The 15,735-nt window shown below is 40.5% G+C and overlaps 1 protein-coding gene and 1 long non-coding RNA gene across 11 annotated transcripts in view; one reads left to right on the forward strand and one right to left on the reverse strand.

Moving 5' to 3' along the window:
• The window catches only part of cacna1g (calcium channel, voltage-dependent, T type, alpha 1G subunit), a 221,697-nt gene that overhangs the window by 103,818 nt on the left and 102,144 nt on the right, over positions 1–15,735 (reverse strand). For 6 of the 10 annotated variants that reach the window (XM_026177275.2, XM_026177279.2, XM_026177283.2 and 3 more), the window contains exons 11-13: positions 14,275–14,389; positions 12,065–12,220; positions 7,205–7,270 (exon numbers count right to left, since the gene is read on the reverse strand). In XM_026177275.2, the coding sequence (XP_026033060.2) occupies positions 7,205–7,270; positions 12,065–12,220; positions 14,275–14,389 (337 nt within the window). The remainder of the gene's footprint in view (positions 1–7,204; positions 7,271–12,064; positions 12,221–14,274; positions 14,390–15,735) is intronic. The other 4 variants (XM_080305605.1, XM_026177284.2, XM_080305606.1 and 1 more) reach the window with 1 other exon arrangement.
• Positions 11,637–14,620, forward strand: LOC113027639 (uncharacterized). Its single transcript, XR_013911027.1, has 2 exons — positions 11,637–14,104; positions 14,184–14,620. It is a non-coding gene; the product is annotated as an uncharacterized LOC113027639 (long non-coding RNA).

Below are 15,735 nucleotides of genomic sequence, written 5' to 3' on the forward strand. Positions count from 1 at the left end.
ACAAACTTTATAAGATTTATATATATCTTTTCCATATGGGTAACTCATCTACAGAAGACCTTTTATAGTGGGTATAGTGGTCATGACTTGAAACGACACAAATTTAATTTCCACGTATTGACTTCAAAATGTAAAGATTAAAAATGGGCTTTAAAATAGTATTTCTCAACGTAGTATTTCCACTTTATTCTTAAATGAACAATAATAATGAAAAGAATCCTTTTTTTTTAAGGTGGCCCAATACTCCTTCATAAAAAAGTCCCTCCAACCTAATTCCAGTGAAACAGAAATCTAGCACATCTACTGTTTTTGTTATTTTTTGTTTTTTAATAATTAGTTTTAAGGATCTTCCTACATTTTGGCCATTTCTGACCTTCTAAAGATAACATCTTCTAATTTTGATACAAGTGACTTCTGTCGGTTACTAAGTCCTGCCTTAAAGCCTTTTCGTTCAGAGTTTGATGCTAAACTGTTCTGATTAGTTGGTCTGAATATGAATATTTTGCCTTGTATGAACCAGTAGTTTTGTTTTTTAGAGCAAAGAGACCGAGGCTAACATTTGTTTAGCACTGCTCTCGAAAAATGTCTGAACAGAAGCGTTAAACCGCAGACAAATTGTCACACATCCACCAACACACAGACGTACCGCTAAACCAAACACAGAGCCAACACCCACAACAATTTATCACCACACATAAATTTACAAAAGAAAAAAAAATCTGTTTTAACCACTGCAGGAGCTTGTTTCCCACAGGGCTCATCAAACCACATGCAATCAATCAGAAGGGACAGCTGTGATTGGACAAAGCCAGTGGACCGTCAGCACTAAAAGATGGTGTGTGCGCAGTGTGCAGTATTATCTTCTCTCTGTGTATCTCACAGGTAAGAAGTACGTGTGCTACTGGTCTTGGCTTCTGTTCTTGGCGAGCAGTTTTAAGGTAGGAGCTTGTACCTGCAGTCTCTGTTCAGTGTAGAGGTCAATATGGCAGAGTGTCTAGATGTTTACTCACAGAAAAAGGGAAGCCAAGGGTTTTGTTGTATTGGCTTTAAGGTAGAAGTAAATGAGCAGACCTGGCAGGTCCAGGTAAAGAGAAATGTCTGCTTTCCAAGGCACAAAAACGAAAAGATGACCTAAAGGAATCGACCGCAGCATTTAAAGAAAAAAGCTCAGCAGTTTACGCATTGACAGAAACATCAACATTTGGGGCGACCGTGGCTCAGGGGGTTGGGAAGCGTATCTGTAGGTTGCCGGTTTGATCCCCGGGCTCTCTGTCCTTGTCGTTGTGTCGTTGGGCAAGACACTTTACCCTACCGCCTACTGGTGTTGGCCAGAGGGGCCAACACCAGTAGGCCCCTCTGGGGCGATATGGCAGCCTGGCTTCTGTCAGTCTGCCCCAGGGCAGCTGTGGCTACAACCGTAGCTTGCCTCCACCAGTGTGTGAATGTGAGAGTGAATGAATAGTGGCATTGTAAAGCGCTTTGGGTGCCTTGAAAAGCGCTATATAAATCCAATCCATTATTATTATCCACGACTCCTACACTGCACAGGTGCAACATTTCTCAATGCGAAGAACTGAATCAAACAGTGCAAAGTATGTGTGATTAAATACCCTCCCATTTCATTTAGAGGCCAGGTTTGCATATAAAATCAAATAGAAGATATCTAGAAGGCATGGATAGACATAAATTTTGTTACTGGCAGAAAACACAGTGAGGTCAACAAGATGCATCTTTGCAAGTTTTTCCTGTTTTGTTTTGCACTGATCCTCAGGCTTTAATCTTGTATGATTTCATCACCCTCCAGAGATGAAAGAGTGAGACTATAGAAAAATAACTCTAAAAGATCTTGGTGAGCTCTGATGGAACATTTGCTTTGATTTCTCCTGGAACATATCATACAGATCATTCTGGTGCTTTACAGTGAAATATGTTGTCTTCCATGTACTAATTTTCTGTTATGTGCCATCTTTCTAGCATATTCCTATACGGCAGGTACTTCAATAGTTTTGTTATGTAATAACCTAAAAATGCCATCCAAATGTTACTTGTTTTTACAGCAGCAAACATTACTTGAAGAGCAACATTAGTCTGATCTAATCACTGTGTTGCAGCAGCATGACCTTTGATTTATCTACAGGTGGCACTAGCAGGTCAATACAGACAGAGTAACTTAAAAAGGGCAGTCCTCCCTACACGTGTCAAAAGAGCAAGATCTGGACAATGCTAATCTTCAGATTGTCATCTATCTGGATCCTGTAGATAGAAAATTTTGAAAATGTTTAAATTTTCATTAAAATAGCTAACGCTATTACTTAGCAACTGGCTGATTGCAGGTTTAATTCTTGGCTGTGCTCTTTTGGCATGTTGGTGCCGTCTGTGCATCTGGTATTCTAACCAAGAATTACACAATGAAGGTTTCATTGGGGATAAGAAAAGGGGAATAAAAGCTTTAAACCAAAGCGGGGGGGTGGGGGGGGTGGGGGGGTGGACTCGAGGGAAATCCCTGGTCCTGAAATTGGTTGTTTGGATAGGTTGTTTACACTCTGCCACCCCAATTTGGGCACGGTGGTGGGAGCAGGAGATGGGCCAGACCAGGTCTGCTGCTGATAGCCGGACAATAATAGACACCGGCAGCACACGGGAGATCTCAATTATGTTGCTTCAAAAAGGGTGTAAATGGGAAACGGAGGGTGGCTGTTGATAGGAGGAAGTGGAGTAATTGTTTACGCGTATGTGTGTGTTTGTGTGTGTGCACGTGTCCACAAAATTTGTAGCCTACCACAGCTGTACATCACACAGAATCAGATTTGCCGTTGCCTATGTATACTGTCCTGTAACACCAAAACACTACTCACATCTATGGAAGAATAAGCTAGTGAAATAAAAGTAATTTAAAAAAGTATATTTATGTTATGCATGACTTTAAAAGTCTGTTTTTTTATTGGCAGCCTGTTGAAAACCACATTTATTTTAACAAGTTTGTAATTAAAACCCTTAAACTAAATGCTAACATCTACAAATTTAGCTGAGAATTCAGGTCAATTGTTTTTCTATTATTAATTTTAATTGAGATATTTCCTCCTCAAATATTTTTTTGCAATCAGTATTTATATTTTCAGCCAATTTATATTTTCTAAGTGGTCAGTCCACCAGTTAGACAGGAAACAGAAGTAAACATTACTTTGTGAAAAAGCATGGTGACCAAACAATGACTCAACATAAAGTCAAAAGAAAAAACAAACATAATAGCTCATCAGGTTCATGATCCACCAGAGAAACAACCATGCATTCTATCTCAGGTCACCAAATGCTGAATGCTGTGGTTGCAAAAAGACTTCTGGTCCTAAATGATGGATCTTGTGTAAGCACTTTTCTGCTTTACTGCTCAGCCACTTATTCTGGGTCATACTGATTAAAAAATCAAGTCTTTTTTTGTAAATCTTGGCCACACCATGTCTCAAAATGAACATGCACGCTCATTGGCAAATGTGCTGTCAATCATCAGTCATTAGCATGTGGTTGAGCAGCCAGAACCACTGCTTGTTGTCACAGTAGTGCAGATAGTGAAGTTGGAAACACTCATCTCGGGTAATGGCTGACATAACGGTAGCTACCTCCATCTTTTATACTGTCTATGGCGAAAACCTGTTAGGTGATTGCTGCTTGACTCAAATCAGACCAATATTCAACGAGGTGTTATGAGTATTGTGAAAATATTAAAGTGCCCATAAATAGCAAACATGACCAAGGCCTTGAGTAAAATTTGAGCGAAGACCCGTTAGTTGATCACTGTGTGTACGTTTTGACCAAAACTCTAGGAGAAGCAGAGATTCTTGTGAACAGAGGGTTGGATGGATAATGGACGGACCAAGCTCGCTGATCCGTCCGTCAGCTGCACGAACTAAAAGCTGATTCACTGAACTTCCCTCTGCTGGATGGAAGTCTTGTGTATAACTGACCAACCCACCTGTTTCATAATGCAGACTTTTATGTGATTTTTGCACAAGGTATTTTTGTCATGGTTTGTAGTTTTTGTTATGTATTTGCAGTGTTTCAGTTCTATTTGTTTTCTTTTCTGTGCTTCTTTGTCTTTCTAATTTCACCCATTCCCTTCTCAGTCATACTTCCTGTTTTGGGTTCTTTGACTTCTTTCTGATTATGTCACCTGCCTTTTTTTTTTTTTTAAGATTTACTCATTCAAATTAGTGCAGTTTATTAATGTCTGTACCAAAAATTTATAGCATGGAAATTCATCCAAAACTTGGCATGATAACTCCAAGGAGCAAGCCAGTCACAGGAAGGCACTGAAAGAAAAATGACAGTGAAAAGCCAGCAAAGACTTTAAAGAAAAAAATATCACTGCCAGAAAGCCAATCAAATTGAATGATAAACTGACTTTTCCTTTCAAATCAATTGAAATTGACTTGTTATGCTGGTACACATGTCAGTTATATGGAAGCCCGTTTCCGCCACTAAAAAAAAAAAAAAGCTAGTATCCATAACTCGAAATTTCGAGATAATAACTCGAAATTTCGAGAAAATAACTCGAAATTTCGAGTTACTTTTCTCAAAATTTCGAGTTAGCTCTGTCAATCAAAAATATACGTGAATGAGGTCGTTTTCTTGTTACCCGGAAGCATATGGCGCAGGACCGCGCACTCAAAAACGGATCCCAACAAATTAAAGTATGTTTGCTGATAGTAACACCATGTGATTCAGCTAATAACACATCATTTGTGAAGCCAGGCTGAAAACACTCAGCAATCTGTGCATTCACGACTGGATGTAATACCGGTAGCTTAGCTGTAGCATTTGTTGCTGAGGGCTTCAGCTTCCGGGTAACATGGAAATGACGTCATTCACGTAGATTACTGATTGGCAGCGCTAACTCGAAATTTCGAGTTGCTTTTCTCAAAATTTTGAGTTAATATGTCGAAATTTCGAGATAATAACTTGAAATTTCGAGATAATAACTTGAAATTTCGAGAAAATAACTCGAAATTTCAAGAAAATAACTCAAAATTTTGAGTTATGGATCCTTTTTTTTTTTTTAGTGGCGGAAACGGGCTTCCATACAGTTAAGTTGTGTTCACAGAATAATAATTAGGTTAAAAAAATATCACCTTACAGGGTTTAAGGGGTTCTCTCATGCAGAATGTAACCAAACTATGGAGTACTAATAGCTCTTTGAGGGAAACAGAGGGACATAAAACTAATAACCGATTTGACCATTACACCAGAGAGCAGACTCCACCCAAATTCTCCATGTCATGCCTCAGACTTGCCCCTAGTAAGCTGTTGAATTTTTACCAGCTATGATATTGGACTCAGAACAATCTTACCACATAAAAAGTCCTGGATCAGTTTGAATAGTGTTCAAGTGTGCAAAGTTAGAGGACGTGAGGACGAGACTTACACTCATCTGATTTTTTAAAGGATTCATTTCACTGAGTGTAAGAACCTGGATCCTCTTCCCCTAAGCCATTTATTACCTCTCATCCTTTAGTCGGGCTGGATTTCTCTGTCAGTGCCGGGGTCAACCATAAAGCCAGCACTCACCCCGTTTCTCCCGCATGGCCCAGCCAGATAAAACAGGAACAGAGAGGAGGGGGGATTTTTTGGCTGAGCTGGTGGATTGTTCTTATCTGGAGGCTAGACAGAATGGGTGGAGGGCTGGTGGGAGTTGAGCTTTCTGATGTGGAGTCTGCTCTTAAGGTAGGACAAGAAAGTAGGAAAACACACACAACAAAGCCTATGTTGTCTTTCAGATACTCCACACAGCAGCCCCTCGATGCTGCTCTTAGTATCAACAGAAAAGACACCATGCAGGGTTAGAGAACTTCTAGATGATGTGACAACTCGTCTGGCAGCCATATTGGAGCTCTTTTGCCGCAAGGCCACTTGGATGACTTAAAACTGGCTTTCTGTGCTCTTCACTCAGGAAGACACAGCTTATGTAGCTGTGATGAATCGACACTGAATTAGCTGACTTGTTACGTATGCTGAACTGCTCGTTTTAAATGTCTTTATTGAAAGACATCTTTTTTCCATCTACCACTAGCTCCATGGTCTTTTAAGCTTGAGTGTAAAATACAGCCAACAGGAGAGTCTGCAGATGTTTTTTATAATTACTGTGAAATATAAATGGTCAGTTATAATTATCTGACGATTTATTACAGGACTTTTATGGATAATGACAAAAGAAAGAAGGGATGTTGATTTTTCATTGTATTTACTTGGTGCTTGCAGGCAATCTTATATATTTATGTCTGTTTTTATGGAAATGGCTTTGAATACATGCTGCAGGCAGCACAATTTTCAATCTCAAGATGTTTTCTTTGTTTTGTTTCTGAGCTCATCACTTCCTGGGAATACGTTCATTGTGGAGTGATGAGTAAAAAACCATCTTGAATGAATCGTACACGTGGAGGCTGGGGCGGTGGAGGGACCGAGACACGGGACAGCCATGGCACCAGGATGTCAAATATAAAAAGACAGATTTTTTTGAAAAAAGTATAACTCTATTGTAGTTTTTCAACCTGACCTTAGATTGGCCCAGACTTCAGCCCTATGAACAAAGACTTTTGCAGCATTTGAACAAACGATTTCCTCCTAACATTCTCCTTGGGAATTATTCGCTGCTTTCCAATCAGAGAAGCAGATATTTTCTAACACAGTTGCTCATCTTATGTACTCATAACTTAGCCAAGAGAGTTTAATGTCCTTTCTAACCTTGGAAAAGCTCCCACTTCAGTACTCTCTTGGATTGGATTGGCAGCAGCAAAGATCTCAAAACTTCTGTGAATAAAATTGAAACTACTCTGCACGACTAGGAGGTACCAGGGGGCAAGTTTGAAAGCAAATTTGTTTTCCTAATTTGGTTAAAATGTCCCTTTAAGACACTAGGAGCAAGCTATGTTTAGAGCCATCTCTTATTACTTACACATATTAGGATTTTTAATTTAGTAGGCAAAACGTTAGGGGCGCGTGAATGGCGATATTCATCAATCAGTCATTAATGGCGCTTCTGCAACAGAACTCCAAGGTGTAGCTGTTGAGAGGTCAGAGGCATCACCGTAAAGTTTCTGTACGGGCTGGGGGAGGGAGGGAAGGGGAGGAGAGGGAGAGCTGATGCAAGGGAGCGAGAGGGCGGTCAGTCAGCTAAATGGAAGAAGGGAAGGTGGAGCTGCAGAGCTGTACATACCCCTGAAACAACAGGCAGCTGAATGAGGCTCAGCTGGGCATGCAAGTCCTCCCGCTTGGCCACTTCCTATTAGCGGAAGTGATCGGTGCAGCCGGACAGGAGAGGGAGGCACACACAGGAAAAGAGGCACGGAGGTGAGAGGTTGAATCACAGCAGCAGACGAGAGCAGAAGGAGAAGGTTAGAGAAGATTCAGCATGTTGGAACATTTGCAGTTTACCATGCGACAGAACATGTCAAAGCAACTGTCCTGGATCGCAGTGTGCAGTCGTGAGCCGTATACGTGCATTTCAGCGGTCTGAAAGCTCAGGGAGTCAGGACTGCAGGACAGAGGTGATGCACAGCCGTGTTTTATCCACCAGGCAGCCCACTGATGTTTCGTGTGATGAAATCATTTTCTCACAAAGCAGATATGAAAATGATCCTCATATAAGCATGAATCCTCCAGACTCGTGACTGTGCAGTAGAAACCGGCACGGAAACATTCCTCTGCATCTGGCCCATACCGTGCATGTTGGTGCTTTGGTGTCAAATGCATGTTTATTGTCACAGTGAGAAGTGCAATAAAAAGAAAGAAACACTTTTCCCTCTCTTCTGTTAAAAGCTCTCTCTAAGGTGGTCTGGTTGCATTCTCTGCAGCGGATATTGGATTCTGTCAAACAGACACATGGGCAAAACCTGACAAAAGGACACAATGGTGAGGGCGGACACTGGTAAAGAGCAGGAAGATTATGAGTATGGTGATGTGAGGGGTAAAGGAAGGAGTTAAGATAACAAAAAATGATAAGCATGATAAGATGTCCCTTCTGTCTTTAATTCCAAAGCAATATGGACATTTGAAGTACTCCACTTCTTTGTATGAGGCTGTATGTGTGTGTGTGTGACTTGGCACCAACGGCGTACATGTCTCCTGGCTTTGCTCACATCATTCAAGTGCCCGTTACCTAGCAACCTTGACGCAGGGAAAGTTTGGCTGACTAAAAATAAACTTAGTGTTTGCAGAAAAGGATGTAAAGCTGAAAAAAAGAAGGTAGGGAGAATTACGCCGGCAGCTCTGCAGTAATACAGGAGGGCAGAGGGGGAATACAAGAGCATAAAGGTTTCCTCATACAGCTGTAGGCTGTGCATTGTACTGTGTGAGCCTGCAGTTGTTTTTCTAATCTGTGTTTCTTTTCTACTTAAGTAAACATTTATTCACATTTCCAAAATGACATTAGCACAAATTAGTTTTATCTTTGTGTTAGAAAATATAAGCACTTATCTACAGTATCAGGCTTACATGACATTAGATAATGACCAAAACATTCAACATATGCTACAGTCTTATAGTTACTAACATAAATGGATATAGCAGCCGTTTATGGGAAAATTTAAAAAAAAAATGTTTAAATGCAAATCCTGAAGTAGTATGATCTTTTAAATTACCTTTCATCAATCTGGAGAGGTTTCTTAACTCGTCAGTAAGGGTACAGAGTTTGTCATCAAATGTTGTTTTTATGTGAGTATATATATATTTTTTTAAAAACTGTTTTTGTCCCGATCACTCCCTGAGAGAGACAGCTGCATATTTAGCAATGCTAGCTTCTACCTGCTGTTCACCAGGTAGAAGCTAACGTTGTGTGTCGTTTGTAGTTAGCTGCTTTCTTTTAATGCTCCGATTACTCATAAGTCAGTGTTTGTGGATTGATAAACAAAACCATTACTCTGAAAAAAAAAAACTTTTGGATAGCAGTGCAGAAGATGTAATCGTTTATTCCGCTGGGAAAGCAAAGGCTAGCTAGCCTGGCTAGCAAAAGTAATGCTAATTCGCACTAGCGCTTTTCTTGCATTTCAGTGTCTTTTTTACATGGCCACAGCTGTGGTGACAAGAAATAACTACAATGCTTAATCTAACAGAAAATAGCAGCACTCTGGCCACAAAACTTAACTTGAGGGCTAACAATTCTGCCAGTAAGCGTTTCAACAAAACACTCCAAGAACCTTCGCTAACTAGCACATTGTGGTTTGTATTTCCAACAAAGCTGAAAGCCCCAGAAAATTTTTTGTCTACTCCAGTAGGCAACTAAAGTTCAGACAAGATCAAATTCACAAGAAAAACCTTGACTTTGGTGCTGTCCTATCAGTTGCTCCAGCCTTACTAGTACTGATAGTACATCCTACAGAGTGAACGTCAGTTAATTTAGACCATTGTTCCACTAGAAAAGGAGGTCGGGAATCCTCAGAAGGCTCTTGCACTTGGCAAAATCTCCTATAGTTTATTGATATGATGTTAAAACGCTAACTTTGGAAGTGCAAAAATATAGATGGATTAATGCATCATTCCCAATCTGACTTCAAGACGCCAAGGCAAATTAATTTACTTTATGCTTGGCCTCCATCCGGAGCTTTCATCCAAAGCAGTTTGGGTGATTTGCACCCAAACCTCTGTGGAATTCCATTCACCATAATACTGCGTTTGATATTTTGATAGCAGGTGAGTGCAATAGAAAAAGCAGCCCATTCTAATTAATCCATATTGTATGAGCCTGTCAACCTTTCTTGCTGCTACCTACCATCTATTCTCTGTCCTCTCAGAGAGCTAAAGAGTGTCAGAGATCAAAGCACAGGTGTTGTCACCCTTTAAAAGCTGAGAGAGAGAGAGAGAGGAGGAGACAAGCAGCTGGGTGGGGATAGACTGGATACTTGTGCGATTTACTCTCACCCTCTATTTCTTTCTCTGACTCACTCGATCTGTCTCAAATAAAACATTGGCTGAAGCCTGAAGAGTGGTCTCTCAATGAGTTTTAGCTGCTTTCTTCCTGCGGCCCTGTGACTGTTCCCCCCAGCTGCCTCTTGTGCTTATCTGAGCTCACAAACACAGCACCGTGGCAGACAACATATCACCTTTGTTTTATGACAATAAACAACTCGCAATAAGCAGGGGGAAGATTCAGAAGGGGGGCGAGAACATATCCGAGCATGAAACTTAAAACAGGGGGATTTGGGTGATGTGGGCTGATGCACAGTCTGGTCTAGCGGACATAGTTTTCTTATGATGTACTTTATGGCGCTGGCAAATAAGCAGAACAATAATGAGGATGACTGCTGAGATAGTGGGAAAGCGTAGGAGGTGAAGTGGCTGACAGCAAAGAAAAGAAAGAAACGGAGATGAATACGAAGGGGAGACAGGAAAAATGAAATACTGCATTGCTATGCGTAACCCTGTGTCCTCACATAACCCGCTGCAACGAGTGCAAGAAAAGGCACGTTTTGTTAATGCTTATACAATTAGTTCTTTGTTGAGGTATGTGGTCCTGCACTGAAAAATATGAAGCATGAAAGCAAAGACTTCAAAATAACTACATAAAAAACACTTTGTTAAACACATCAGATCTCATTGGGGAACAAAATCATGCTGGATATCTGTACTGATAAGGTCTGGGCAATGTGTTACAAGTGAAAGGATGCCACAATTTTTGATGCCAATGAAAATTATCATTCTGCAGAGGGCTTAATTCAAAGACCCCCTAAAAATCAACATGGAAAAAAAAATAATGCAGCAGGCTAGTCCATTCTGCTGAAGCTTCAATGCAGCAACTCAAAAATGGTAGTCAGTAGTTTTTATGGCCTCCCAGGTCCTTGGAGGTCTCCTCCCAGATCTGGATCAGGGCATCACTGAGTTCCTGGACAGTCTGTGGTGAAGCCTGGTGGTATCACATGGGCCAAAATATAATATCCCAAAGGTGTTCTAGTGGATTTAGTTCAGGTGAGCGTGGAGGCCAGACAAAGGTATCAATTCCTTCATCCTCCAGGAACTGCCTGCATACTCTCACCACATGAGGCTGAGCTATGTTGTGCACCAGGAGAAACCCAGAACCCACTGCATCAGGGTCTGAGAATGGATACAAGGTTTTCATCCTGATAGCTGATTGTAGTCAGGGTGACATTGCCAAACCTAAAGAGGCCTGTGCATCCCTCCATGGATTGGCCATCCATCTCCAAGCCAGCCATGCTGAGTGATTTTACAGTCAGCATAATGTTCTTCAAACTTTTTCTCCAGACTCTTTTATATCATTCAGTGTTCTAAGGGGGAACTGCTCTCATCTGTGAAAAGCACAGGGCTCCAGTGGTGGACCTGCCACTCCTGGTATTCTATGGCAAATGCCAATCAGGATCCTTGGTGCCTGGGCAGTGATTACATGGCCCACTAGAGGATGGCAGGTCCTCAGGCCATCTTCATGAGTCTGTTTCAGATTGTTTGGTCAAAGACATTCACCCCAGTGTCCTGCTGGAGCTCTGGCAGTGCTCATCCTGTTCCTCCTTGCACAAAGGAGCAGATACCAGTCCTGCTAATGGGTTAAGGACCTTCTACAGCCCTGTCCAGCTCTCCTGGAGTAACTATCTATCTTCTGGAGTCTCCTCCATTATCTTGAGACTGTGCTGGGAAACACAGAAAACCTGGTATAGGCACGTATTGATGTGCCATCCCGGAGGAGTTGGACTACCTGTGCAACCTCTATAGGGTCCAGTATCACACACTGACCCTGGCCAAATGCAAAACTAATGAAGAAAAAACAGTCAGAAAATATGAGGAGTAAAAAAAAATGTCTGTGGCCTTCATCTGTAAAACCATTCTTGTTTGGGGGGGTTGTCTCATTGTTGCCCCTCTAGTGCACCCCGTCTGCTACTTAACTGACCAGATCAATGTCCCAGACGTTTAACTGACTAAAAAGTGTTCCTTTATTTATTTTTTTTGTGCTATGTAGATAAAGATATAAACAAATACAGATCTGACAGCAAGGTACATCAAATCATCGAGAGCTTTAAAAGAGAAACAATGTGACAAGATACAGCCCAATAATTTAACTTCAATTTAGTTGTACCTCTGCCTGAAACCCTTCAACCAAGATGGCAACAAGCAAGTTGAAGAGGACGTAGTTGCCAAAGGTCATTAGCGCGATGAAGTAGAGCGCAGCTACGGGAGAAGTGGAGGCCATGCCGTTATATAACACCTTGTTCCAGTCCTCCTGTGTTAGGATCTGCAGAGAAAGTAAGAGAGGCGCTTATAGGTAAAAGTATTGTTGAGCAATTCTTCTAGAAATTTCCCCGTGTGAGGTCTAAGTCTTCACCGGTCCTGATAATGCTTCATACTTCACGCCCCTACCAAGATCAGTGCAATTCAGCTCTGCATTTTTTGACAAATTTTGCTGACAAACAAACATTTTTCCCCCTCTGCTGCATTTTTGCAAGAACTTACCTGTTAATCCTCTAAGGTATAAGCTGTCATTGGTGCATGATAACACTAACTATATTTAGCAGAGAACTAAATAGCTTTTCTGAGAAAAATAAATTGAACACTTGTTAACACATGTCAGTCAGAAAGGTTATTTTATTTCTTCCCTGATTGTGTAGACTTGAGAGATCAATTTAATAAAACAAAAGTTGTATATTCTGATTGCCCAGGGTTGGAGTTACAGCTGATGATGATTTAGACCCTGGAAGGTTAATGAGATACTTATTTAAGCCTTTTTTAAAACAACATATTGGGCCTCATGTAGACTGTAACGTGCAGTACATGGTAACTAGTAAAGATTAGAAGTTGAAACCTGTTTGCTGTAGCTGGATTGTTTGTGTACTGCTGGCAAAAATATTGGACTTTTTTCAAAGTCTTTGTAAGGGTGTAAAAGCTTTTCATCATACATGCTTAGTTTTCTTCTTTCTTTGTATTGTTTTATCTTTTTTCTTTATCTTTGCCTCCTTGTTCTCTCTGTCCCTGTCTCATTGCGTTTTTTTGTCTGTGCCTCTCTCTTTCAGTATACTTCCTGTTTTATTTTGAAGGTTCGCTCCCTGTCTGGTTATTGACGTTGGTGTCTCATTGACCTTCCTTCCTGACTACCCTTGTCTAAATACACTTAAATCTTTGGTTAATCAGAAAAAAACATATTTTGAAAATACTAGCAGTATTTTCTCAATTCTGCTTTAGACTGCATTCAGCCTATCTCTGATTAGGACCCAAGAATATGTTTATTTGACTAGTAATAGCCCTTTTTTATTAGTACTTTCTCAGGTTCATGTGTGTAAATAGAGTCCTTAATCAGCGCCACTGTACCAGCACCAAAGAACACCTTGTGAGATTTCACAGCTTGACAGAGCAGCAATATTTGATTATGAGAATATGCCGATTTTAAGTAACTGTGATTTTTTTTTCTCTCCCCTATCTATGTTTTTTAAATTCCTGGTCGTAGTAACACAGATCAGTTAAAGAAATGCATTAGATGCTCATTCTTGCCATTAATCAAAGCTCAAAGGCTCACCTACTAACAGCAGAGCTTTTAGCTGCAATAGAAGAAGTGGTTTTAACAAAATCTCTGCGTCTTTATTCAGTGAAGTGCGGGAGTACGGCAAAAACTTGCTGAATTTACGAAGTTGTGTGCTGAAGGATAATGTTTCAGAAAAACGCAACATTAAAATGTAAACTTTCATCATTCTGTTCAACAGATTGAAGCAGTGAAGATACACTTGAGCTCTCCATGGGAACGGACACATCAGTACAACGGTCTGTACAGAGAAACATGCATACATCTTACAGCCACTCAGGTGAATAATAAATGGTTACTATATTGAGAGTGATATATGCTGGACCCCCACAGTTACGGTTAATTCATGAATCTAAGGTGACATAATGCAAAGCACAAGCCTACATAACCTATAGAAGATAGCCAGAAATAGGAAATTAGATGACTGGAAGAAAATGATGAAGACAGAAAAGGTCTAGCGGGGCCATAGGGGAAGAGGTTGATAGATTTTATTTATTCAGGAGGAGGAAGAGGTCTTTCAGGCTCTGAACAGGAGCATGTTCAGTCATCACCAAGACTCAAGGAGATCTTACTGGAGGTTAGTTGCTCGAGGGACCACTCTGACAGGTACAGTTAGATTAAACAGGCAGCTGATGAACATACATACTGTAATTTCTTCATGCTGCTTATTTTTTATTGTTTCAAGACGGTGACTGTAAACAAGCAGTGAGGAATAAACAAGCCTGGAGCACCACTAAACAGCACTGGGGAAGAGGGGGAAGAGAAGACAAGCTCACCTGGAAGACAGTCACTATGGCCCAGAGAAGAGAGTCAAAGTTCTTCCTGTCTGGTAGAGTGTCTCCGTCTCTCTCTGACCCAAACCTACAACCAAACAGATGCATCCCCAGGATACTGACCCAGGAGGGAGGGAGGAGGGGACAGGAAAAAACAAACAGGAAAAGGAGGGATAAATGTTTACATCACAGCAAACCCTTAGATACCACACAAATAAACAGAAATTATTTGTTGAAATGACATGTTTACCCATTATTATTGCTGCCTGTGAAAAAAAGAAGAAAAAAGCGGAGGATAAACAGAGCTACAGTCATACAAAAGCTTAAATAAAACTATATACTGACCTGAGACAGTTGCAGAGGTGATATTACATACTGAGTCCTGCCCCTGATTGGGTAGCATTCACTTTATTACCCTATCTCTTGACCAACAATGCTAATGGAAGTGCTTTCACTGGATTCAGCACCATGGAGAGTGACACAACCCACAACAATGACACCTCATGTATTTATTTATTTTTTCAGAAGATTACTCACATGCTGACTGATTTCCTCTACTTTGGAACTTTAAGGAGTAGTTTAAGAGACATTTACAAGCATAAGACGATAGCTAGGATTAGCTTAGTTTTGCATAGCACCCCATCACTTCACAGTAGAGCAGTGCTCCACAACACTTAACACTTTTTGCCTCAGTCAGAACCTCTGATTATTATTCCTCTTCCACTTTCAGCTTTCCAGCACAGCCGTTAAAATCCTTTCATGATTTTCTTTTCTTAGCCAGGCTAGCTGGTTGCTCCTGCCTCCACTTTTTATGTTAACCGTTTGATTACCAATCATGGCATACAGAATAGATTTGGGATATCCATTATCTAGGATTATCAGTTTTCCCTGGATTATTCTCATGTTAAGAAAATGTAAATAATTCATTTAATGGTGACACATGGGGGAAGCAACGTTTGCAAAAGCAGTCATAGTTTTTGTCAACTCCCTGTTTGAAGGGAAAAAAATAAAGGAATACATGTTTCTACTACAGAGCAGAAACTATTCACAGCACTTCACTTTTTCCATATGCTATCATGTTATATTCCAAATGGATTAAATTCATTTTCCGCCTTAAAATTCTACACACAATGCCCCATAATGGCAATGTGAAAAATGTCTGCTTGGAGGAAACCAGGCACCAGTCATGATCTGCTTAATACCATCCCTGTAGCAAGGGATGTGAATGCCTATGCACATGTTATATTTTTGTTTTTTAATAAATCCGCAAGAATTTCAATCTCTTTTTATTTTGTGATTATCTGGAATTGTGTGTAGAATTTTAAGTTGAACAAAATAAATGTAATCAATTTTGGAAAAAGGCTGTAGCATGACAACATGTGGAATGAGAAACTCCAAACATATACCCATATAAAGCTCTATCTGCAGCCACACGAAGAACTGTAGTAAAGAGTAAATAGTATA

This window comes from Astatotilapia calliptera, chromosome 8 (genome assembly GCF_964374335.1).
Source record: "Astatotilapia calliptera chromosome 8, fAstCal68.1, whole genome shotgun sequence".
In the NCBI taxonomy this organism is placed as follows: Eukaryota; Metazoa; Chordata; class Actinopteri; order Cichliformes; family Cichlidae; genus Astatotilapia; species Astatotilapia calliptera.